The 23,624-nt window shown below is 37.2% G+C and overlaps 4 protein-coding genes across 15 annotated transcripts in view; 3 read left to right on the top strand and 1 right to left on the bottom strand.

Annotated features, from left to right (window-relative positions):
- LOC126699492 (tocopherol O-methyltransferase, chloroplastic) overlaps positions 1 to 3,573 on the top strand; it is a 78,329-nt gene extending 74,756 nt beyond the window's left edge. Inside the window, exon 7 of the transcript XR_007646801.1 lies at positions 3,323 to 3,573. The gene's annotated coding sequence lies outside the window, so the exon portion shown is untranslated. The remainder of the gene's footprint in view (positions 1 to 3,322) is intronic.
- LOC126699490 (tocopherol O-methyltransferase, chloroplastic-like) overlaps positions 1 to 3,573 on the top strand; it is a 52,164-nt gene extending 48,591 nt beyond the window's left edge. For 5 of the 6 annotated variants that reach the window (XM_050397340.1, XM_050397343.1, XM_050397341.1 and 2 more), the window contains exon 6: positions 3,161 to 3,573. In XM_050397340.1, coding sequence (XP_050253297.1) covers positions 3,161 to 3,264 — 104 coding nt within the window. In that variant the 3' untranslated portion in view covers positions 3,265 to 3,573. The remainder of the gene's footprint in view (positions 1 to 3,160) is intronic. The other variant, XM_050397339.1, reaches the window with a different exon arrangement.
- A 1,583-nt stretch (positions 3,574 to 5,156) lies between these two features.
- On the bottom strand, positions 5,157 to 7,993 carry LOC126699489 (jasmonate-induced oxygenase 1). Its single transcript, XM_050397337.1, has 2 exons — positions 7,042 to 7,993; positions 5,157 to 5,603 (listed from the first exon to the last, which is right to left on the bottom strand). Exons 1-2 carry the CDS (start codon positions 7,867 to 7,869, stop codon positions 5,361 to 5,363), a joined length of 1,071 nt encoding a protein of 356 aa, XP_050253294.1. The 5' UTR covers positions 7,870 to 7,993; the 3' UTR covers positions 5,157 to 5,360.
- Positions 7,994 to 18,019: 10,026 nt separating this feature from the next.
- On the top strand, positions 18,020 to 22,713 carry LOC126699485 (uncharacterized). Of its 7 annotated transcripts, none has more exons than XM_050397328.1 (4): positions 18,020 to 18,214; positions 20,128 to 20,383; positions 20,596 to 20,700; positions 21,741 to 22,713. In XM_050397328.1, the coding sequence occupies exons 2-4, from the start codon at positions 20,200 to 20,202 to the stop codon at positions 22,499 to 22,501; spliced, it is 1,050 nt and encodes a 349-aa protein (XP_050253285.1). In that variant the 5' UTR covers positions 18,020 to 18,214; positions 20,128 to 20,199; the 3' UTR covers positions 22,502 to 22,713. The 7 variants fall into 7 exon arrangements, with proteins under 7 accessions (XP_050253285.1, XP_050253286.1, XP_050253287.1 ...); XM_050397329.1 differs by having other exon boundaries at positions 18,028 to 18,214; positions 20,158 to 20,383; XM_050397330.1 differs by having other exon boundaries at positions 18,029 to 18,214; positions 20,104 to 20,383; positions 20,581 to 20,700; positions 21,762 to 22,713.
- Positions 22,714 to 23,624: the final 911 nt, after the last annotated feature.

The following is a 23,624-nucleotide window of genomic DNA, read 5'->3' as shown; positions in this document are numbered from 1 at the left end:
ATGGAACTCTGGTTGTCACAATAAAGAGAAGTAGCAGACGATGTAGACACACCTAAATCCTTGAGAAACCATCGTAGTCAAAGGAGCTCAAATGTGGTATCAGCAAGGGCATGATATTCTGCTTTAGTATTGGAGCGAGCCACATGAGTTTGTTTCTTATTTCGCCAAGAAATCAGAGAAGAACCAAGAAGAAAGTAATAACCCGTGGTAGACCTACGATCAGTGGAATCTCCTGCCTAATCAGCATCAGAAAATGCACAAAAAATAAGAGGAGACTAAGCAAAGTAGAAAAGACCATGGAAGAGAGTATGAACAGTGTCAAGAATATGACGAAATTTTTGTTTGACTCTACCATTTTGCTGAGAGGTACTTGGACAAGTTAGTTGATGAATAATGCCATAGGAATGCAAAATAGCTTAGAAAGCATATTGAGTGTATTCAAGAGCATTATCAAATTGAAAAATTTTGATGCGTTTGGAAAACTGAGTTTCAACCATTTTTGCAAAATTACAATATACTTGCAATAACTCAGAATGGTGTTTCATATTAAAAATCCAGCTATAGCGAGAGTAATCATAAACAAAGACAACAAAATATCGAGATCAACCAATACTAGAGATAGAGGAAGGCCCCTAAACATCAGAATGAATAAGGTCAAAGATATCAATGGATATTGATTCACTAATATTGAAAGGCAAAGTTGGTTGTTTTCCTAACTGACATGAAACATAATCAAAAATTTTTGTAGACACTAAACCTAACAAACCTCTAGAAGCCAATTGTTGTACCCAAAAGGAAGATGTGTGACCAAGTCGAGCATGCCAAAGTGCAAGAGAAGGAATAGAAGAAACTGCAGTAGCTACAACAACAAAAATAGGAGTAACAAGTGGAAGACGAAGGTTGTCCATGGGAAACATACGCCCAACTCTGGGACTGGTCTCAAGCTCCTGTCCCATCCTCGGATTCTGCACAATACACCCAAAATAATCAAAGATAATGCGATAACCCAACTCAGCTAATTATCTCACAGAAAATAAATTGTAAGAAAGGCTAGGAACATTAAAAACCCCAGGAACCAAGAGGTTAGAGGTCGAAGCGGAACCTATATTATGACTAGACATTGTGGAACCATTTGCTATGCAAATATGAAGAGGGTGTGGTGCAGGTTTAAGTTCAAAAAATAAAGATGAGTAAGGTGTCATGTGATTGCAACAAGCAAAATCCATAAGCCAAAAGGAAAGAGACATACTAGATAAAGCTGAGAGAGAAAAGGAATAAGATGTATTATCAACCATACGAATGACATTAGCAATAATGTTTTTAAGGTCATTTGTGGAAATGGTGAAAGTGCGTCCTGAAGACTTAGACTGTGCAGAGATAGGAGCCACTGATTGGGCAATCTCAGTGTTAGCAATAGTTGCAGCAGAAATTGAAACAACTGATTTGTTGCGATGATAGCAAGTCTCAAAAATGTGGCCAAAACGTTTGCAAAAAAGGCAAAAAACGTTTGCTAGATTGTTGGCGACGATTATTGCAACTAGAAGAAGACCTGTTCTTATTTTTCATTTAGAAGCAAAATATGCAAAAATAGATTGCAAAAATGAAATCTACGCAAAAAACTAAGCAAGGAGCACCTGGATTGCAAAAAGTCAACCCCTGAAAAAAGTCAACAATCAATCGAGTAGAAGACAACAGTCAAAGTTGAAAGAAGAAGGCAATTACCGGATGACGCAAGCGAAGATGACGTCAACGAATGACGCAAGCAAATGATGTTAGCAATTAGGGCTAATGTGGCAAAATGACATCAGCAGTGACGTCAGTAATCATGTGACTTACAAAGGTGGCGCGTGAAAGCATGTGTGAGCGCATGAAAGCACGTGGCTTACAGAGGTGGCGCGTGAAGGCGTGTGGCAGTACAATCGAGATGGATGGCGGAGCATGGAGGCGCGTGAGGGGCGTGGCTTTCGACGCAAATTACTGTGGCTACGCGTGCGGGCGCGTGCGAATTTCGTTGGTTGTGGGACTTCCACGGTTGAGTAGATCAGCGTAAGACAATCTTAGTGGTACTTGCAAAAAATTAATCGGAACAATTTTCGAGGCGGTGATGAGAAGAGTAGTGGTCTTTGCGGTGTGGGACTCCTCAATGGTAGTGTTTGCAGGTTCGGAACTCAAGGATGACAGTTGGGAGATGTCGGAGGTCCAGCGGCAAGAGGCTGTAGCTACTGCTGTGATGGCAGAAGCGATGTTAAGAATGAAGTAACACCAATAAAGACAAGACTACTAAGAAAACGTTAGAGTAGTGGCTCTGATACCATGTTAGAAATACTGAAATCTGCAGTATTGTATTTCACGTGAAAGAACATTTATGAGTATCTTTATATAAGAGCAGTACAAGTAAGAGTGTAGTACAAGAATGTGTGTTATACAAGTAATCTAGTTGGGTCTAAAGCCCACAATGCTATACACGTTAACAAAATAATAACTCACAAATTGTTAAGAGTTTTGTAACTCAATTGATGTTTATTGGTGTTTCTAAAGAAGACATCTAGAGTTTAATTTCCACACTCCCAAATATTAAATTATATAATTATATTCCACACTAACTCACAAATTTAACACTTTCATAGACCAAAATTCTAATGCACATCATGATGTTCACAACCTAACAAAAAAAACAAACTCACAACTAACACATGCAAGAATCTTTCTTCTTTCCACCCAACATAATTATCAAACTACATTTTAAGAAAACTCACTTATATTCTTCTATGAGTTTTCGCCTCTCCCGATATGAAAGAAATTCTTCGACCAAAGCCATTAAACCTTTATATATATATATATATATATATATATATAATTATGTTTTACTACTTATTCTTTGGTGAATAAGGAATATAACATTATTTTTGATAAGCAGTATCAGTTATATTTTATTTTAACACTGAATAGAATTGATTTCCTCCCTAAGAAAACTGAAATAATAGTTAACCAATTCAAAATACGTATTTGAGACAATTCCTACCATATAATTTTGCAATATGTGCTCTGCCCTTGGTCACTATTTTGTTTGGCTACAAAAGCGTTAGCTTTCAGTTAATCCAATCTTGTAGTTTGTGCCTAAGGGGTAAGCTAAATTTGTGCCTAATTTCGAGTGTTTCAGGATGGAAAACCATAAAAGGAGCACTGGCAATGCCATTGATGATAAAAGGATTTAAGAAGGATCTAATTAAATTTGCTATCATTACATGCCGAAAGCCGGAATAAGTTTACACAGGAAGCAAGATGCACCTGCATGAATAAGGTTTGGCACAGATGCTACAACCCTTTTTTGTTGTTTCAAAGGGTGTATCTGTTTGGCCTTATAACCCTACTTGAATAGTGTTTCTTTCTGTTCAGCCTTTTCTTCTGTTCTGTAATTGGGTCCCCAGATGAGGAGGGCCAGTACCTAATTTAGAATCGCATTATTGCCATTTCCCTCCATTCTGAATTTCATGATGTTCATCATTTTTCTCTTGCATTTTTCACAACTGTAGTCAATTACATTAAGCTGTATAATTATCACAGTACTTCTTTTGTCTACTATCTCTTTCTATCTTTGAAGTTTTTTCTTTTCTTTTCTTGCGGGGTTAACTAGTTATTGACATATTGAATTTATGAACCCAAATTTTCTTTCTAAGCTGCATTGGTTGCTTGCCTATGCAATAATTTCCAGCTCAAGTTTGGGAAATAGCGAACATTATTGTTGCACATAACTACACATACAACTGAAATTGTGTTTTGAAAAAATGATTTCAACTATGTCCCGTGTACATAATGTGCAACTATCTTCATTCAATGGAAAAATGCCCACAAAGTTCAACTTGCTTTCTTGTTTTGGACAACCTTCTTTATTGGTGCAAATTGCTTGTGAGTTGTGGCATTCCTTCTCTTGGAACGTTCTTCACAATGCTCACTAAATTGCGACATGTGTTTTTGTTTCAAAATCGTGGGTTTATCATTATCATTTAGTATTTTCATTATAAATTTTGTGGAGAAAAAATGATAATAATATTTCCATTATCATTTTCAAAAATAAATTATGAAGAAGAGAAGAAAAAAAAGAACAAGCCCCCCCCCCCCCCCACCCCCCACACCCCAAAAAAAAAAAAGAAAAAAAAGAAAAGAAAAGAAGGTAAAATACTACTACGCACTCTATTATACACATTCTGAATAGCATTTTTTTTAAAAAAAAAATGAACTAACAATCCTCAAAAGAAGTAGCTAGAAACTCTACGTCATGAAGAGTGGGAGATACTTCCCAAGAGGGATCAAGATAGCTTTTTGCCGGAGCATCAAAACGAATTTTGGAATATCCATCAATAATAATTTTGATTATTCCTGCAATAATTGCCAAGTTAAGAGCCCAAGCAATTGCCCTTGCCTCTGCTGCCACGGTGCTACTGCTACATGCAGGATCCCCTCACAAATGCGCCTTCTGAGTTTCGACAAATAGCAGCAACACATGCCTTTTTGTCCTGAATTGTAGCATCAACATAAATCTTCAAATAATCTGGATCTCTTGGATTTTGGAGGGGGTAATATACTCAACTGATGTTAATGGAAGCTTTTGGTTACTTTGAAAGGCAATTCATCCAAGTTTGAAGTTGCTGCCATTATGCAGGACCTGGTTTCCCAATTTCCATCACACCCATTATCATGGCTACATAATGAGTATAATGCTCCTTAGGAGCTTGCAGTTCTGCCTCATCAACAGTTGGGGATATTGCAAATTTAATAAGATCAATAGAGATGCTCCATTGTTGCAAATCAAACTGCCCATGCCACCACGCATTTGGCAAATAAATGGACACAAATTTCTTCTGCAACATTACCTCTGAAGTGTAGTAAGAGTCCAACCACAGAGCAACATTTGTGGCAAAGGCTTCTTGTATCAGCCAGACCCTACTTGGAATCCATGATGGAAATTGCTTGTTCAATTATGTTGCTGCTATCATTCAACATCCGATGACTAATTAGTATAGCACTAAAATGCAACATCCTAGCAAACAATGCTCAGTGTTAACCATTTGGTCTTGCTCCCAACGACTAGTAATTGTGCAAAGCACCTTCCGGGGCAATAGTTCAATACAACTGGCTAAAAGTGCCAAGTCAGATCAGAAAAAGAATAAAACCCTTGCACATAATTATCTTTGAGGAAAAATTTAAAATTGTGAATTACCGAAAAGAAGGAATATCATAGATACTGATGGATGTTTTTATGGTTCCATCTAACCAAAAGAATGAAAACCACTACTATCATAAGACTACAAGGTCAAGGCAGATAGCAGAGAAAACATAGAAGAGGGGTAATTTCCAATCTCTCAGTTAAGCAGGAGCGAATCAATATTTCGTTTTCCATCTGGACCTTTTGTGTACCATGATGACACGTAATCTCCATAAACAACTTCATGGTACCGGGGAGAAGCCCCATTGACAAGCTCAGAAGAAGGGGATATTTTCACTGCCTTGGCAGGATCATGAAATGTGGCAACTGAGAGTCGCGCTTGAGTGGCATTAGTTACAGCCCTATGTACAGCACTCCTATACTTCCCATTGGTTATAATCTGCAGGCAAAGAAGAAATATCATGATGTTACTGGCTACAGAAACAATGCCCAAAAGAGACTTCTAAGCCTACAGAATGACCAAAAAATGCATTGTCAGTTTTTCAAGTGATGACAACACTTCTCCAAGAGAATGGTGCTGCTGACAAAATTTTGACATGCTACCACACAACCATGTATATAATGCCAAGATCTCGTATACTTAACAGTAATAAGCGATACTTCTGATAACCTAAATCTTATCTAACAACACCAGGTTTGATGATCAGCAAGCTTCACACATGTTTACAACATGGACAACCAGACTAAGCTACAAACAACTAATCGCTATCGAATATTACAACACTCTGTTCTGAGTATTTCTTACATTCTTACACAAAAATCACCTATATCTGTCTTCTTGCCTAACAAATTTTCATTAAGATGTCTTTACGAAGATCCTGTTCTCGTGCTTTGTACTCTAGTATTGCAATAAAGCAAAGTCCAGAAACAGTCAGACCTGATCATGTGAGAGTACTTAAGTTGGATTAAGCTTATGCATGGATGAAGGAAGATAGGCAGCCAAACATCTGTGTTTGGAAGCAGTTTTTGTTGATTGCTTATTTGTTGAAAGTTGGTTAAAGTATAGTTGTATCAAGAAGAAGTGAGATTTTAAAAAATCTGTACATAAGCAAATAAGCTAATAGAAAAAAGTTGTGGCAAACAGGAGGGTTCTTTAGGGTAACTCTACTGTTGTTTTCTTAAAATCTTGATCATTCGTGGTGAATGAGTCAGTGGTTTACATTTTTGTCACCTTATCTGCATAAAAAAAAAACATTGACTACTACTAGTTTGCTATCTATCTATATCACTGATGACATAGCAAATTTTAAATCACTCATCTAATGATTAGAAATTTATGAACATGTCATCTACATCTAAAAAAACATTGATTAGTACCATTTTTTCATTTATCCATATTCGATGTTGTAACAAATTTTAAAGGCTTAAACATGTGTGTGAAGCTCATTATTGAAAACTTAAATCTCGGTCCTTACCCCTCACACCTCACAAAGCACTTATACTTGTAGTTTGACCACCGCACCAAGTGCTTGGCGGTTGGTCCCAAAAAGTTAGTAAATGAGCTATTTTAGTCCTTGAAGTTTAGAATGACCACTTTTAGTTCATTGCATGACATGGCCAAACTAAAACTGACACGTCATCACTCAATATAAACTAAAGGTGATCACTTTTGTTGTGGTAAGGACTAAAATCGATCACTTGCTCATGAGTGAATGTTGAGAAATTTAAGAATCATTTATCCACTCAACAACAATGAATTCTTTAAAAAAAAACCAACAACAACATAAGTGATGGACAAATGAGCAATGCAACAGTAACTAAAAAAGCAGAGCCAGAGATAAACTGTACAAAACGGACACAAAAGATAAATAAGAAACCTCGGTTTGATCGGCCAAGATGACAAGAATGGCGTCAGACAAAGGATCAACGGTGATCCATTGATCATCCTTGAGAACTTCAAGTCCTCCGACGTCGTCTTGGATGAGAAGCGTGATGGCACCCATATCGGAATGAGGTTGCAGACCCAAAGTGAGGTCTGGCTGAGGACACGGTGGGTAATAGCTGATAGTAATATTCTGGTACAACTCACCCACAGCTTCTTCTATGTACGACCCTCTAAGCCCAAGGCTCTCAGAGATCAAACCCATGAGCTTCTGAGCCAAACCCTTCATTTCATCGCTGTAGCTCGCCACGGTTTCTCTGTAGTTTTCAGGGAAGTGGGGCCAGCGAGATGGGTCTCGACGAGAGAGAGGGAGAGTGTGGTGGTCGAAGTAGTCTCGCCAGTCCAAAACGACGGTGTCGTTTTCATCGCTGAGGAGCATTCGGGAGCCGTAGCCTTGGGAAGCGAAGGAGTGAGGGTCGCAGGAGTAGGTGAGCTTGTCGTTTATGGAGCTGTGGTTGAAGAAAGTGAGGCCCGTGGTCTTGATTTGGCGGAGGAGCTTGGTGGGGACGCCGTGGTTGGTGACGTGGAAGGCTCCGTAGTCTGTGCAGGCTTGAGCGATTGTGGAGCGGATTGAGGGGAGGTGGGTCGGGTTGAATTCGAATAGGTCGATGGTGGGGATGGTTGTGGCGGCGGCGGCGGTGGACGAGTGGTGGTGAGGGCGGTTGTGTGGAGGTTGGATGTATTGAGGTGGGACCCGTGAAAGTTTGGATTCGGCGATGGCTTGAACTCTCACCATGGGCTCGCCACCTACTTCCATTTCCATTTCAATTGAATTTACCACAACGAAATGATGCGATGTATACACAACAGACCGATAAACTGAGAGACAGCGAGAGGATGACGATGCAAATGAATTTACTCTTTGAAGCGCCGTGTGCCAATTTTTTTTTTTTTTTTTTTTTTTGGTTAGGAAATTGCAAATTACATCCAAAATTTCAGAATTTAATTTTACGGGTTTGATATTATTTGAATTTTACGTTAAGACGTTTTGAAATTTGAGTTTTACCCTCAAAATTTTGAAATATTTGTATTTTTGAGGTGTGAAATTTAAATATTTTTAAATTTTATGGAATAAAATAAAAATATTAAAATGTTAAAAGAGTAAAATTCAAATATTTCAAAACTTTAGAGGTATACCTTTTTTATTTTTTTTGGGAAAATAAATTATACTTTTATTTTGGCTTTAAAGTTTGGGAAAAATTTTATTTTCTTCCCTTAAATCTCTCCACGGTGTCTCCTTTGCCTTGGGTGGTTATTGGTGATTCCAATGACATTTGGTTGGACCCTGAAAAAAAGGGTGGTGTTCCTAGACCCAAGCAACAAATGGCAAGGTTTAATAGCGTGATAAATTCTTATGGGCTACAGGAGGTTGGTTTTATTGGGCCAAAATTTACTTGGCTTTTCCAAAGAAGTGATGGGTTCCAAATTAGGGAGAGGTTGGACAGGGCTTTAGTGAGTCCAGGTTCGGCTTCATTGTTTCCCTCGGCAAAGTTGATCCATAAGTCTTCTTCAACTTCAAATCACAATCCACTATTGCTTCAGCTTAAGGTTACCAAGAAACGGGGCAAGTCCAATAAATCCTTCAGATTTGAATCTATGTGGTTGAAAGAACCCAAGTATGAAGAAGGTGTGACTGAAACTTGGAATGAAGGTTTGGTGGCAGCCAATCCACATCCTTTGCTATCGTGTTTGAATTCATGCAAAGCAAAACTAGAAGAGTGGAATCGGACTGAGTTTGAGCACGTGGGGAAAGAGATTGCACGGCTTTAGAAGCTTTTGGAGGTATTGGAGGTTCAACCAACTAATCCGAAGGTCATTAAACATTTAAGGGAGACTAGGGTGGAGCTTAATTGTTGGTTGGAGAAGGAGGCAGCCATGTGGAAGCAAAGATCTCGGGTTGATTGGTTTAGAGAATGGGATTGAAACACAGGCTTTTTCCATGCTAAAGCTTCTTCGAGGTTTCAGAAAAACTTGATTGAAGGGATTATTGATTTTGATGAAGTTTGGCAGGAAGAGGAGGACGAAATTGAGAGGGTGTTTGTTCAGTATTATTCGGAGCTATTTTCCTCATCAAACCCCACGGATTTTAATGAACTCCTGGAAGCAGTCCAACCAAAAGTATCTCAGCAGATGAATGAGCAGCTGATAAAGGAGTTCCAACCGAATGAAGTACACAAAGTATTGAAGCAGACGTATCCTCTCAAGGCACCTAGACCCGATGGAATGCCTCCACTATTCTACCAGCATTTTTGGCCTACTGTGGGTAATGTTGTCACCAGATTTGTCCTTGATTTTCTTAATCTAGGTATTATTCCTCCTCATTTTAATGATACTCAGATTGTCTTAGTGCCTAAGATTAATAAACCACAAAAAGTTATAGAATTTAGACCGATCAGCTTATGTAATGTGGTGTATAAAATGGCTGCCAAGATCCTTGCTAATAGATTGATGAAAATCCTTTCTGCTATAATTAGTGATACTCAAAGCACCTTTGTTAATGGTAGACTTATCACTGATAACAATTAAGTTGCTTTTGAAACTATGCATCACATTAGTCAGAAGAAATCAGGGAGTGGAGGGGAGATGGCTTTGAAGCTAGACATGAGTAAAGCTTATGAGAGGGTGGAATGGATGTGCTTGGAGAAAATTATGGAGAGATTAAGGTTTCACCCTCGCTGGAGGAGCCTGATGATGCAATGTGTCTCAACTGTGACCTACTCCATCCGTATTAATGGTAAACCTAAAGGCCATATTGTTCCTTCTAGGGGTCTTCGGCAAGGTGACCCCCTTTCTCCTTATCTTTTTCTAATTTGTGCTGAGGGTTTGTTTGCTTTAATTAAGAAAGCTGTTAATGATGGATCTATGGAAGGTATCTTTGTTTGCAGGAATGGTCCTTGTCTTTCACATCTATTCATTGCTGACGATAGTCTTATTTTTTGCAAAACTTCTATTAAAGAGTATGAGTCCCTTGAGAGAATTTTGAAAGTCTATGAAGATGCGTCAGGACAACAATTAAATAGGGCGAAGACTTCGCTTTATTTTAGTAGAAATACAGCCACTAAGATTCAGGAAGAAATCAAGAACAGGTTTGGGGCATAAGTTATTAAACAACATGAAAAGTATCTAGGCCTACCATCTCTCGTGGGGAAGAATAGGAAGAATTCTTTCAAGGGAATTAAAGAAAAGCTAGAAAAGAAGTTGGCGGGTTGGAAGGAAAAACTACTCTCAAAAGCAGGTAAGGAGATTCTGATCAAAGCAATGGCACAAGCAATTCCTATGTATGCCATGAGCTGTTTCAAGATCCCGGATAAACTCTATGATGAGATGACTAGTCTTATGAGGAATTTTTGGTGGGGGCAACTAAGAGATGAAAGGAAGATGGCTTGGATTAGTTGGGATAAACTCTGCACTCCTAAAGCTCAAGGGGGGTTGGGGTTTAAACAGCTAAAACAATTTAATCTTGCCTTATTAGCTAAACAGGGATGGAGATTACAAATGGGAGGAGACTCATTGTTCTATCGTGTTTTTAAGGCGAAGTATTTCCCTAGGAGTGACTTTCTACAAGCTGGTCTAGGAGCTAATCCATCGTATGCGTGGCGAAGTATCATGGCGGGATGGAACATTATCAAAAAATGAATGAGATGGCAGATAGGCAATGGTCAAAGTATCCGGATTTGGACGGATAAATGGACCCTTAATCCCTCAACATACAAGATCGTATCTCATCCGGTTGGTCTTCCTTTGGAGGCTTGGGTGTGTGAGCTTATTGATCCAGCTCTTGGTGCATGGAAGACTAACCTGATTCAGAGCATTTTTCTCCCACATGAAGTTGATGACATATGTAGTATTGCATTGAGTTCAAAACTTCCCGAGGACAGGCAGGTCTAGGCTCTTACAAAAAACGGGAAATTCAGTGTTAGAAGTACCTACAAAGTGGCTGTTGAGCTCACGGCTAAAGGCTCGGCTGGGGCTGCTTCTGATGATAGCAGGTTGAGGAGTTTCTGGAAAGGGTTATGGCAGCTTAACATCCCTCATAAAGTACGCCATTTTGCATAGCGAGCTTGTCGAGACACACTGCCCACCAAAGAAAATTTGGTGTGTAGTAACGTATTGAATGATGGAGTGTGTGAGCTGTGTAATTCGGGTCTTGAAAGCTCTTGTCATTTGTTTTGGGAGTGTAGCCGAGCACGTGAGGTTTGGAATAGTTTAAAATTGTTCAGTATTCCGCAATCCATACATTTTTCTTCGTTCATGGATTTGCTCTGGTTCGGAGCAATTGAAGTAGAGTGGGACTTGACACTGATTGAAAAAGTAGTTATGGTTGCATGGGCTATTTGGTCAAAAAGGAATGAACAAAGGAATGGGGGAGTGATGAAATCTGCTACAAGAGTAAGGTTTGATGCGTTGGAATATTTGGCTGAATACTAGGAATGTGTAGCGGTGTCGAAGCAGTGAAGGGACGTTCAGCCTGAGGTTTGGAAGCCACCACCGAGAGGAATGTTCAAGCTTAACATCGATGGGGCTATTTTTGCTGATCAGAGAGCTGCAGGTATGGGTGCTTTGATCCGGGATGAGGAAGGTAATGTTATTGGAGCCTTTAGCAAGAAGATTTCAGCCCCCTAAAAGCAGTGGCGATTGAGGCGATCGCAGTGGAGGTGGGTTTGCAATTCGCTAAAGATCTTAGTATACAAGAGTTTATTCTTGAAGGTGACTCCCTTTTGGTAATCAATGCTTTGAAGGATCTTTCTCCACCACCATCACCTGTGGCTGTTATTATTTCTAGCTCTTTGTTTGTTTCTCAAGAGTTTAGACAGGTTGTTTTTTCACATATCCACAGGCAAGGCAATAGGCCAGCCCATTTATTAGCTAAATATGCCTCTGGTATAGATGATTTTTCAGTTTGGTTAGAGGAGGAACTGTGTTTCCTTAATCAAGCTCTGATTCAAGATGTAACCTTTTCTTCTTTGGTTTAATAAAGTCTTTAGTATTTCCCATCAAAAAAAAAGTTTGCGTATGTTTTCAAAATTATCATTCAATCCATGTCCATAACTGACATAGCATTGATAAAATCTCCCCAAAGTTTCCTACAATACATCATGCCAAAATCTAAAATTTTAATGTCTTCTTCAACATGATGAAGTGCGGAAAGTTATCACATCCTCTTCTAATATACCCCTCACCTCCCTTGAACGTCAATTTTCATCATTTTATATGTTGTATTTCTAGAAACTTGAAAGGGAGGAATGTTATTTATACAAATGTTTGAAGGAGAGTATCATTTCTCAAGGGAGGTTATTGTATATGTACCTTTTTTTTTTTAATTGATAAATTTTTAAGTGATTTTTTTCTCTTATATTAAGAAAATGGAAATAACAAAACAGCTAACCAATTTATCATTACAAAATAAATATTTTTTCAAATAAATAGAAAAAAAACCAAATATCTAACAAAGAAAATGTGCGGCTAAAATGTAGAGGACTTATTTTTGTATCTTCACAAGTAGAGGACCTGCCCAATCTTGCTTCTCTCAAGGAAAAATGCAGAGTTGGATTAACTCTTCCAAATTGCTTGGATGCCTAGGGGCTAGGATGCGCAGAAGAGATTGGTTCATTGAAGTGTTCTATAAAGTAATTCCCAATGTGGCAATGTTCCTTCTGTTTGTCAGCCATTCACCTTGCTCAATTTTGATTGCCTCTATGAAATGTCTTCTCCTTATTCTAACAGTTACTAGATGGAAAACTTAAAATTTTTTGTCACTATCCTTCGGCCACAACTTCTTTACTTACTTCCACATTGTTTCTAGTCTCAACAGCCATTGCCCATTTGTACAATACTTGTTGCAATTTGCAAGTAGGCCTTAATCAGAGGCAGAACTACATGGGGAGGGCATCCCCGAACCCAACTTTTCAAAATTTATCCTTAAATTTAGCTAAAATTTTCACAAAAATATATGGATGACTCCCCTCCAAAATTTTCAGATTTCTCAATTCTCATATAACCTTTTTAAATGGTTTAAATTTTTATATTTGTTATTACTTTGGCCCTTCATTCCTGAAATTCTAGTTCCACCCCTAGCCTCGGTCATGAAATTCTTTGTTGCATATCAGTAAGGCCACCTATATGGCTTGAATCCTTGAGCATAGCTGAAATGAGGGGATGCCAACTTGGTTTTTGAGTCTTTGACCCAAGCTTGCTTAACAATCAAAACAGTTACTGGCGTCTCTAAAGTCTAATCCAAGCTGCCTCGAACCTAAAAATTTTTTAAGCACAAACTCTTTTCCCTTGTTGGATTCCAGTACAATGGGACAGTGATCAGAAGTCACTGTAGCCAAATGATTAATGCAATGCATTTGGAAACATGATCCTCCATTTTGCATGGCAAATCCCCATATCCAAGCGTTCTTTTTTTGTAATTCCTATCCCATCTTTTGTTCCACCATGTATATTTGTTACCAATAATTCCTATCCCCTGCTCAAACATGAATTATGACATTGACATCCCATTATAAGAAGAACTAGCTCAGCAGTCAGCATCCCCAAATTTGTCACTCTAATTAAGTAAGCAATTGAAGCCTCAAATTATAACACATGCTCAATCAAAATTTGCGAAAGCTGATTTAAGGGCCTCACTCAGGAACACATAATCAGACTGGTGCTTCGCAAATGCGCCACAGTTCCATGCCAAAGTTCTCATTAGAAAAAAGGGGCTATGGATGAAAAGATGTGTGAGGTTTGGGAAGAAATAAAAATTGAGTGAAACAACAAGATTTGAAAAAAAAAATGGTGGATGGAATGAAATGATCAAATTACAAGTTGGCTACCTGGATATATTGGTTTAGGAAGAAAAAGAAGATATGGCAATGGTAGGTAGTGAGGAGCTTTTATAAAATTCAGAGATTGGGTTGTGATCTCTTGAAAGCGTGCAAAGGCAATTTGACAAATAGTTGGTGTGTAGATCCTTGAAAGTTGAACCACTTGGAGAAAGCTCTTCCTGAACTCTTTAATGTCTTCAAGCAATATTTCAACTTATTTTTTAATGTCGATTCAAGTCGGTTGTTGGCATGGTAATTCTCTATCCATTAGCATTTTCTTCTGCTTTTGTTTTTTATTATGAAATAATACTTTTAATCATACAAATTTTATATACTTCATTACCATTTGAAAATTGTGGAACCTGGACAAATCTCTTAGCTTTAACTAATTGAACTACACGTCTACACTATGCTAATATATAATCTAATCAGAAAAAATCACCTGCACACACAAAAATAGTAATACTAGAATTTAAATTGAGTTTATAATGCATTACATAATCAGAGTACAACTACAAAGGTTAGGCCCTAGATGCACACAACCAATGTGGGATAAACATCCTTTTTTTTTTTTTTTTTAACAATTTCCTATTTGATTTGAACTACATAGGTAACTTAACATAATCAGAGCACTTTATAGTAAATGGATAATATGAAGCATCAAAACAGTATCACGTGAAATTTAGTGTGCGTTTCCAAACGTTTTACATTTGGTGTTTGAATAGTGGGACCCCCAGCATTGTGCACGTTTTAGCCATTCACTTAGTTTGTCCATCCTTGCATGACCCACGTGTACTTTTTGTGGTATTAATATCATGTTTCAGCCATTGTGCATTGTGCACGTCTCAGCATTTATTTGCATAACAGTTTGTCCATCCTTGCTGGGACCCACATGTGCACTGTTTAGTCTTGTTTTAAAATTATTTCAAATTACATCTTTGGTGCGATGGTCACTCCATAAGTATAAGTGCTTGTGGGGTGTGGGGAGCAAAAACCGAGGTTCAAGTCTCCATGAGGGAACTTCACACATATAGACACTTAGATTAGGCTAGAGTCGAATTTCATCTTGTATAAATATATATATATATATATATATATATTTGCTATAGTGTTTCAGTTTTCAGCAAAATAAGCGGTATCCAAACAGACCCTTAATGATCGAATTATGCCAAGGACACAACTTTCGGCATAATTTTGTGCCACAACTCGCCACATGGCGAGTTGTGATTGATATGTGGCTAGTTGTGATTGGTAAGGGTGTGTCCCCATAGTCCACTGACATACCCTTATTAATCACAATTCGCCATGTGGCGATTTGTGACACAAAGTTGTGTCAAAAGTTGTGTCCCTAACATAATTCTTAATGATCAATAGAGGCAAAGCCACATGTGAAAGTTCTAGCATCCCGACTTTGTGACCTTTCCAAATTCCATGATTTTCGATTAAGGTCGGTCTAGTGTGAAACTAGATGTTGTGTATACATAAGACCAGGTAATCGTAAGAAATAAGAATATACAGACAGAAGAAGATTTAAAAAAGGAAAAGAAAAGAAAAAGCGCGCGGAAAGAATATCTGGGAAGGGAAAATGAAAGTACATATTGTTTTTAATTGTGTTTCAAGCATTCATTGAGAGCTTGGAATTGGAATTTGGAATATATAGTTCACAGAAATGTGGATCCACAACAGGCCGAGAAGGTATCTCATCTCATTAGACTACTCTCTCACGACACGTGCAATGCACTTATATTGTGAGAGACTAGTCTTATTATTTATCTCTAATCCAACCTCCTAAAACGTAAAATCTTAATGTACCATGATAGCCCTCTCGTAGCAAAAAATTAGGCATGCTTAGTCTGCCACTGCCACAGGTTATCTTGATATCTTTCACCCATTGCCAATTTTTTAGGAAAAGTAAATGTTCGGATAGGGACACAATAATTTAGGAATTTTTATTTATAGAAAAAGTAACGTTAGGAGTACAATATTTTTCGCAATTCTTGATTTAGAGCATTCACATCCCAAAATGACATTTTATTTTACTTTATCATCTCAAAAAACTATTTTATCAATTATACAATACTATTTTACAATACTCCAACATCTCAACCTTTATTTTACAATACAATACATTAAAATAATATTTCTACACAATAAAATAATATATTCTAAAATCACCATTATCTACAATACAACACATTAGCTACAGTGTTGTAGAATTGCACTGTAGCAGTATTGCAAATTTGTTTGCAATACTTGGCTTTTACAAGTTCTGATGGAATGGGGATTTTGGAATTTGGACTTAAATGCTAAAAAATGCTTACATTTGACATTTGGCATTTGGAGTGTGAATGCTAGTAACATAGCTTTCAATGGATAAACCAGTGATACTATTTTTATCATATACTAATCACATCAAGCAATATTAATAGTTGTGAAAATGTTAACATTTTTTGGGTGCATGGTCGATCGCAATCAAAATCAGATTGGATTAAGAAAGGACCGATTCTTATCCACATTCAATCCATTGACAGGTCTGATAAGGCAATGCCAGCAGCAATAATAAAGGTTTAGCTGCTTTTCTTTCTTTTTAATGGAACAATTGAACATTTTTTTTGTAATTTATTGTCACAAACCCCCCATCAGTACGAATTTATGAACGCCTTACAGTGTTACGAAACCTTTTGTCGGACTAGGCAATATATAATAAAGATTATGCCGACATATTTGTCATTGTCACACCTTTTGGAAAATGAATAAAGGAGGAGAGTACTGAAATAATGTTCTACTATGGTCTATGGATGTTAGATGAAAATTAAATCGAGTTTGTTGAGGATTTGGGTACGTAAAACGTGTTTCTCTATTACTGCGTTTGGTGTTTTACTGGGGAAAATAAAATCTCAAGAAAAGGGAAAGATTCTTGGAAGGATACAGATTGTGTTTCCACTTTCCCCCCATAAGTAAAGCTTAAGATATATCATGTCTCTCTCTCTCTCTCTCTCTCTCTAATTAGTCCATCAAAGATCCGCTGTCATCAAAGTGTTTTTTAATATAATTTCATTCTTCTAATTCTTAAATCTTTACATTTTTTGGTGCTATATAGAGATCTCATCTTAAATCTTTTGTATGAGGATTTTAGCTAACCTAACCCTTTTTTCTTCTTTTTTCTTTTCAGCTAATAAAAGAATCCTTGATCTGTGATCCGATTATTATAAGGCTTTTTTTTTTTTTTTAAATCAAATGTCTTTGTGCACATGGTAGAGAGGCTTCAAATGAATCTCACTTGTTTTAAGAAGTAATAGAAACAAATAAACAAATATCCTTTAAATTGAAAATGAATTGGACTTATATAATTTACAATTATTGTTATTAGGATAAAATATAATTAACATCCTTGAAATTTGAGCTAACGTGCTACAAAAAAATCCCACATATATTAAGAAGTAACAAAAATAAATATCTTTTATTTTGATAAAAACTTTTCAAAACTGACAAACTTGAATCCTGAATCGTTACTCTTTTTCTTTTTCCTCTCTTACGGTAATTAGGAATCAAATTAGTCAATTTTGAAAAGATTTAATCTTGGCTGACATTAATACAAACATTAGGAAGTGTTAACTACATTTCTACCCTTGTTAATAATCATTAAAGGGTCACAAGTCTTAACCTTGAGAACATGCTTCTCACTCATTAATCAAATAAACACCAACCTTCCTTTCCTAAAAAGCATCTAAAATCCTCACACCCCCTGTTTGGCATATGCGGCTACCGTCACAGAATTTAAGAGGCCAAAATTAAAAAAATAAATAAGAGAGAGATGATAAAGTAACCAACTGTATAACGGAAGCAACAGAAAAAGAAAGATAAAGAGAAGACTCAGGGGGAGAGAGACACGGATTGCCTATAGAATTTTTGACCGTCTATATTGTCTTTCAATAGGCCAATTATATCTTACCAAAAAAAAAAAAAAAAAAATAGGCCAATTATATCCACGTGTTATGATTACGTGGCAACAATACAATTTCCCACATATTATCGATTTTTATTATAGCAGTATATATTTATTTTTCGTAACTGAAAATCGTGGCAAGCAAAAGCCGCCATTTCAAAAAACCCTCACCCCCCTCTGGTTTTTTTCACATATTTTTTTTTTTAAGAGAGAGAAAGTGAAAGCGAAGGAGAGGAGAGAGAGAGAGAGAAAGAGAAAGGAAGAGGTGAAAACAACGGAGCTCCTTATGAGATAGAGAGAGAGTGGGAGAGAGAATCGGAAGCAAACCCTAATCTCTCTCATTGAATGAGGTTCGTTCTATATCTTTCTTTCTCGATGATTCTAGAATACCTCCTCTGGATTTTTGTTCCTTTCCGCCATTTTTGTTTAAAATCTGTTGTTGTAGTTTCTCTGTGCACACAAATAGTCGATTCGTTTCCTTGTTTCAGATTTTTATTTTATTTAAATAAATTGATTTTTTTTTTGTTTAGGTTTTGGAAGCGTTAGAAAAGTACAGATTTGTTTTTTTTCTTCTTGTGGTTTTTATGGCTATGGTTGCATATTGGATTGTAGATAATACAAACTCTGAGCTTCGATTTTCTCTGGTTTTTTTTTTTTTTTGGATTAAAACTATTTGACTGAAATGTAGAATATGATTTTAGCTGATATTTTGTTCGATGAAATTCCTAAGAAAAATAATATAATGCACAATGTGGCTTTATTCCTTTACCAATACAACACATATTTTCGGTAATATGCGTTTGTGTGTGTATATATATGTAGTGGTTATGGTGTTAGAATAGATTTGTTCGGCAAGTGCGTATAGGCAATGTAAAAATCGTATTCTAGTATGATATGTGTCGTAACCTTGTAGAAGATGTTTTATGAAGTGTGGTTGAACTTTTCTAGAGATTGCAGATTCTAATTAGTCAAAGTGGTATTTTTGGGTGATTGGAAATAATCTGAATTTATGTATGTATATTGATTGTTACATTTACAAGACAATTGGTTTTCTCGGTCAGTGTTTTTTTTTTTTTTTTAATTTTTTTACCTGTGAAGCATTCAGGTTAGACATATTCTGTGTTGTGATATATTGGGTGGAAATTCTTTTATAAATTTGTGCTTAGATGTTGCCAAAGTTGTTTGAAAGATGAGTTGGTTCTGCCTTTTGCAAGTAAATCATCAGCTTGGTGATGTAATATTTGAGGAAGGTGGTGTTATGCCTCTGCTGAGGATATACCATTAAATTAACTAGAAATGTAGTGACTACTTTAGATGAGAAGCCTGGTGATGCAGTTTAAGGAAATTGCCTCATGGAACTACTTTTTTAGATGCTCAAATACTTCATGAGTTTGTGGTGGGTTTCATGACATGGTAGAAAGTTAAAATTTTGTGACATTTCTTTTCAGGGGTTTTTGTTTATATAATCTTGATTAACGTTCAATAAAAAGAATCATTGGTTTTTTAGAAGAGCTCTGACTGTTTTGTGCTCTGGAGTACAATTGTAACATTAGGAAAAAAATCCCTGGGCCCTTCATATTTGAAGAGGGATTGAGTTGACATATACTTGAATGGATTTTGAGCCTTTTTAGCAATTATATTGTGCATGACTTTTTTTTTTTTTTTTAATTTTCTTTTTAAAGGATTTTCCTTCATAATTGAAAAAAATTCTTTGATCTCTAATTTGTTCCCAATGTAAAAATGAAAGTTGCGTCTTGTGTCTTGAGTGTAAAGAGTTGGAAATAAAAAATAAAAAATAAAAAAAATAATAAAAAAAGAAGAAGAAGAAGAAGGAAAATCCCCAAAAATCACAAAGTTTGTCCTTCTGACAAATTACACCTTGACTTATTAACTTTACCATTTTAAACCCCAAACTTTGCGAGCCATGACAATCTAAACATTATCCATATCTATTAAAAATCACTAACATAAAACTTATATTTGTTTGTCATTACTTCAACTCTTCTCTATTAAAGCTGGAGGTCTCAAGTTTAATCCACCACACTATTAGTCCATGGGGTTTCCGGGTTTATATATAAAGCTTTTATTTCTCTACCGGGAATGTCCTCTCTCTTTATGGTCTTATGCAATATCTCCCTCTCTCAAAGTTTCCTCAGTTTTAGTTTTTTGCCTTCCCAATCAATGGGATCTCTTTTTTCTTTTAAAAGTGTCTATTAAACTTGTCTCTTTCCTGATGCAGTTTCGGCTAATTTGTCTGTCATAGCAATGCAATTTTGGTGCATTGTCAATGTAGGTCATATTTTGATGATTCAGAATTTTTCCCCCCAACACTAAAATGAAACCAAGGGCAAATGGGGTACCCAGAGCTCAGAAGTCACAGAGTATTCAGGGTGAAGGGCCAAATTGGATTCTCATTGCTGGTGGTGCCTTGTTAAGTGCATTATCAGTTCGCCTTGGTTACAAGCTGAAGCAGGCACTTGATGTGAGGCAGCAAGACAATGCTAGTAATAGTTTGAAAGGTCTCATATTATGTATAGCACTTGCAAATTGTCTTTTGAGATGTGCCTACTCCTGGAAGTGGTATCTTTGTGTTAAAGCTGCATACAACACCCTTCTCACATAGGGGTGGGTCCAATGCTTTTGAGGTCTACACCCATGTGAGAGGGGTGTTTGCATCTGTACACAAAATTATAAATCCTGCTCCTGACTATGAAAGTTGTTTACCAATCAGGTAACGGGAAATCCTCTGACAGAAGGAAGGCTGCTGGCTCCCGTTTGCGTTCTAACGTGTATTCGTTTACACAAGAAGATGATGGCTGCTTCAATTGCATTTCAGGTGTGACTTTGTGCTTTAGTTATACTTTTAACTTTATGAAAATTAAAGATAAGTTTTAAGTTCCATATCAAACACTTGATGGTGATTTAAGTCTGTCTCTTGACATTGCAACACTTGATATATGTTACTTGGTGAGAGATACTTGTTTTTGCTAGTGTCAGAATATAGAATAGCATCTGTAGCTTACCCAGTGTTGCCTTTTTTCCATTTTGGATTTTGGCTTCTTCTCTTTTCTTTTCTTTTTTTTTTTTGGGGGGTGGGGAGGTAGAACCATTTAGGTTAGAGGAGGAGCAAATGATAAGATAGGAATGCTTATTATCACTCTGTACTCTTAAAGGCCTTTGTTTTGTTGTCAAACCCCCATCCATGAGAGCACATTTCTTTTTTTCTTTTTAGGCGGGCCAGAAATTAGAAGGTTTTAGCTTTGCTCCAAATGTATGTTGTTCATGATGACTAGAATGGTAGGAAAAAGCTGTGTTTTTTTAGGGTGCAATGTATATGCTGTGATATGCATTCTTCTATTTGATTTTTAAATGGCATGGGGTAAAGAGGAGGAATGGGGCAAAATCACTGAGAATACAACTGCTTGAAAGCACATGAAGAAAGAGATCACTCATGAAACTCTTATTTATAAATGATTTTGTTCCTCTCAAGTCTCAATACCTCTTCTTCTTATTTTTGGCTTGAAAATCCTCTCATCTTATTTTTGTAAGACCCAGCCAGCTTCATTGCTCAAACTTTCTTCCATTATCATCAGTATATGTTGCTTGGCCCCTTTGATGCCATGGGGGTCTGGCAAATCCTGTTTTCTCTCTCAGAATCTGTTGCTCTTCCTCTTGATTAATGCATTTGTCTTGTTGGGTGATCGCATTGCTGTTATAGTTATTGTTTCTTACCTATAAAAAAAAAAAAAAAATTGCTGTTATAGTTGTTCTAGCCTCACATCAATGTTCTGTACAAAGCTTCATTTCACTTTTTTGGAGAAGTTTGGTAAGTAGATTCTACAATCATATGCTTAACTATTTCTCATTTTCCTCTAGGTAATAATCACTTTGAAACAGGAACTGAAGGCATCATGGAGATAAAGTGCCCACCCAATGGCCAGATGATGACTGAATCTGATGGAGCTCTTCCTTTGGTCACAGTTCCCCCTGCTGATTTTAACAAGGAAAATGGTGTTATTTGGTCATCTTCTCCTGATCGCCTTGAATTGCCTCCAAAGCCATTCCACCATTCAAACTGCTCGGACTCTCCATGTGTCTCGGAATCTGGCTCTGATATTTTTAGCAAGCGGGAAGTAATACATAAACTGAGGCAGCAGCTGAAGAGAAGAGATGATATGATACTGGAGATGCAAGATCAGATTTTGGAGTTGCAGAATTCACTAAATGCTCAACTGACACATTCTACACATCTGCAGTCACAGCTTGATGCCACAAACAGGGACTTATTTGATTCTGAGAGAGAGATCCAGAGACTGAGGAAGGCAATAGCAGATCACTGTGTGGCACATGCGGGCCCCAATGACAAGCCCTCCTCACCAACAATTTGGCCATCTGAGGCAAGAAATGGCCATGCAAATGGGTATCTTGATGGTGAGAGCAATTTTGAGCAACCAGAGAAAGGAAAGGGAGATGGGGAGAGGATTGAGATGCTTAAGAGAGAAGTAGGAGATTTGAAGGAGGTGATAGAAGGGAAAGAATATTTACTGCAAAACTACAAGGAGCAAAGGGCTGAGCTTTCCATGAAGATCAAGGACTTGCAGAATAGATTGGATTCTCAACTTCCTAATATTTTGTAGGCAATAGTGTATTCTTGCTTTTTCTCCTTTGCCTTCGTCATATCAGGCTCCAAAATTTGAAGCTTCGATTTCACTTTCTTTTCCCACAATATCTAGTTTAGTTAAATTTTTTGGTGCTGTGTTACTTGGTGGTGCATGTGTGCGAGTGTATATGAGTGAGATTTGTGGTTTGAAAGTAAAAGGCATGCATAGCTGCAGGGTCATTATCTCGATGCTAGTGTGCCATCTATTTGTTTCTTGAGAAATGTTTGCTCTCTCTTTAGACTGCGGGTGATGAATTTCCTCCTAGGGTCAAGTTTTATTTTGCTCATAGTCATACTGATACACCCGTGGTGACAGAGAGAAACCTCGAACCTGAAGAAATTTGTTACATATTTTGACCAATTAGTTCCAAATTTCTAATACACCTATCACTTACAACCTAGCATTAAATTATCACCCAAATCAATTGAATTTGCTTGTTGAATCCGGTGTATAACATGGGTATGTCTTTATTTTTTGGAAAACGATAGAAAATTTTGTATTAAAGAAAGAAAAGAGTACACGACTTGGTGGACCGAAACTCTATTACACAGTGGGGGGCAACACTAATTTGCTTTGCATGCATATAATGCTGGACCATCTCTACGTCATATAAGCATTCTTTTGCCACATTGTAGCTGCCAGCCTAAATTATAAACAGGGTTTCGCGAAAATGCTGACGGTTCTTTTGGGTCTCACCACTAAAGCAAGCTTTCTTAAAGTCGCTGGGATTCGGACAACATGCTAGGAGCTCCCTCCAAAATCGGATCCAGGGATCCGGGTGTACTTGATGATTTTCGAAACAATACTTGGTGCGAGCATTCCAAATGGACTATGCCATAACAACCCATGATTTTCGAAACAATACTTGGTGCAAGCATTCCAAATGGACTACGCCATAACCACCCGCTACTGCTACTCCAACATGTGGTTTTTAAAGATCACCCTATTTGTCACAATTTGATGAGATAATTTCAAACGGTAAACCATCACTTTCATATAAACTCATTATTTTTTTCTGTCACTTACAGTCAATTATATCAAAGTAGAAGTAAAATTTGTTGCACAAAGTCGTGTTCCTAGTCTTTTTCTTTTGCAAGTC

This window comes from Quercus robur, chromosome 9, assembly GCF_932294415.1.
Source record: "Quercus robur chromosome 9, dhQueRobu3.1, whole genome shotgun sequence".
NCBI classification, from domain to species: Eukaryota; Viridiplantae; Streptophyta; class Magnoliopsida; order Fagales; family Fagaceae; genus Quercus; species Quercus robur.
Note: the sequence above shows the minus strand (reverse complement) of the source record. Positions and strands in the feature narration are given on the sequence as shown.

What these genes read in the sequence shown, in the direction of transcription:
- LOC126699489 (XM_050397337.1), bottom strand. Translation starts at nt 7,869, where the DNA reads ATGGAAATGGAAGTAGGTGGCGAGCCCATGGTGAGAGTTCAAGCCATC. An exon ending in TCTTGGCCGATCAAACCGAG is followed by an intron (nt 5,604 to 7,041) that starts GTTTCTTATTTA and finishes CTTTGCCTGCAG; the next exon opens with ATTATAACCAATGGGAAGTA.
- LOC126699485 (XM_050397327.1), top strand. Translation starts at nt 20,200, where the DNA reads ATGAAACCAAGGGCAAATGGGGTACCCAGAGCTCAGAAGTCACAGAGT. An exon ending in TGCTAGTAATAGTTTGAAAG is followed by an intron (nt 20,384 to 20,580) that starts GTCTCATATTAT and finishes TGACTATGAAAG; the next exon opens with TTGTTTACCAATCAGGTAAC. An exon ending in CTGCTTCAATTGCATTTCAG is followed by an intron (nt 20,701 to 21,740) that starts GTGTGACTTTGT and finishes ATTTTCCTCTAG; the next exon opens with GTAATAATCACTTTGAAACA.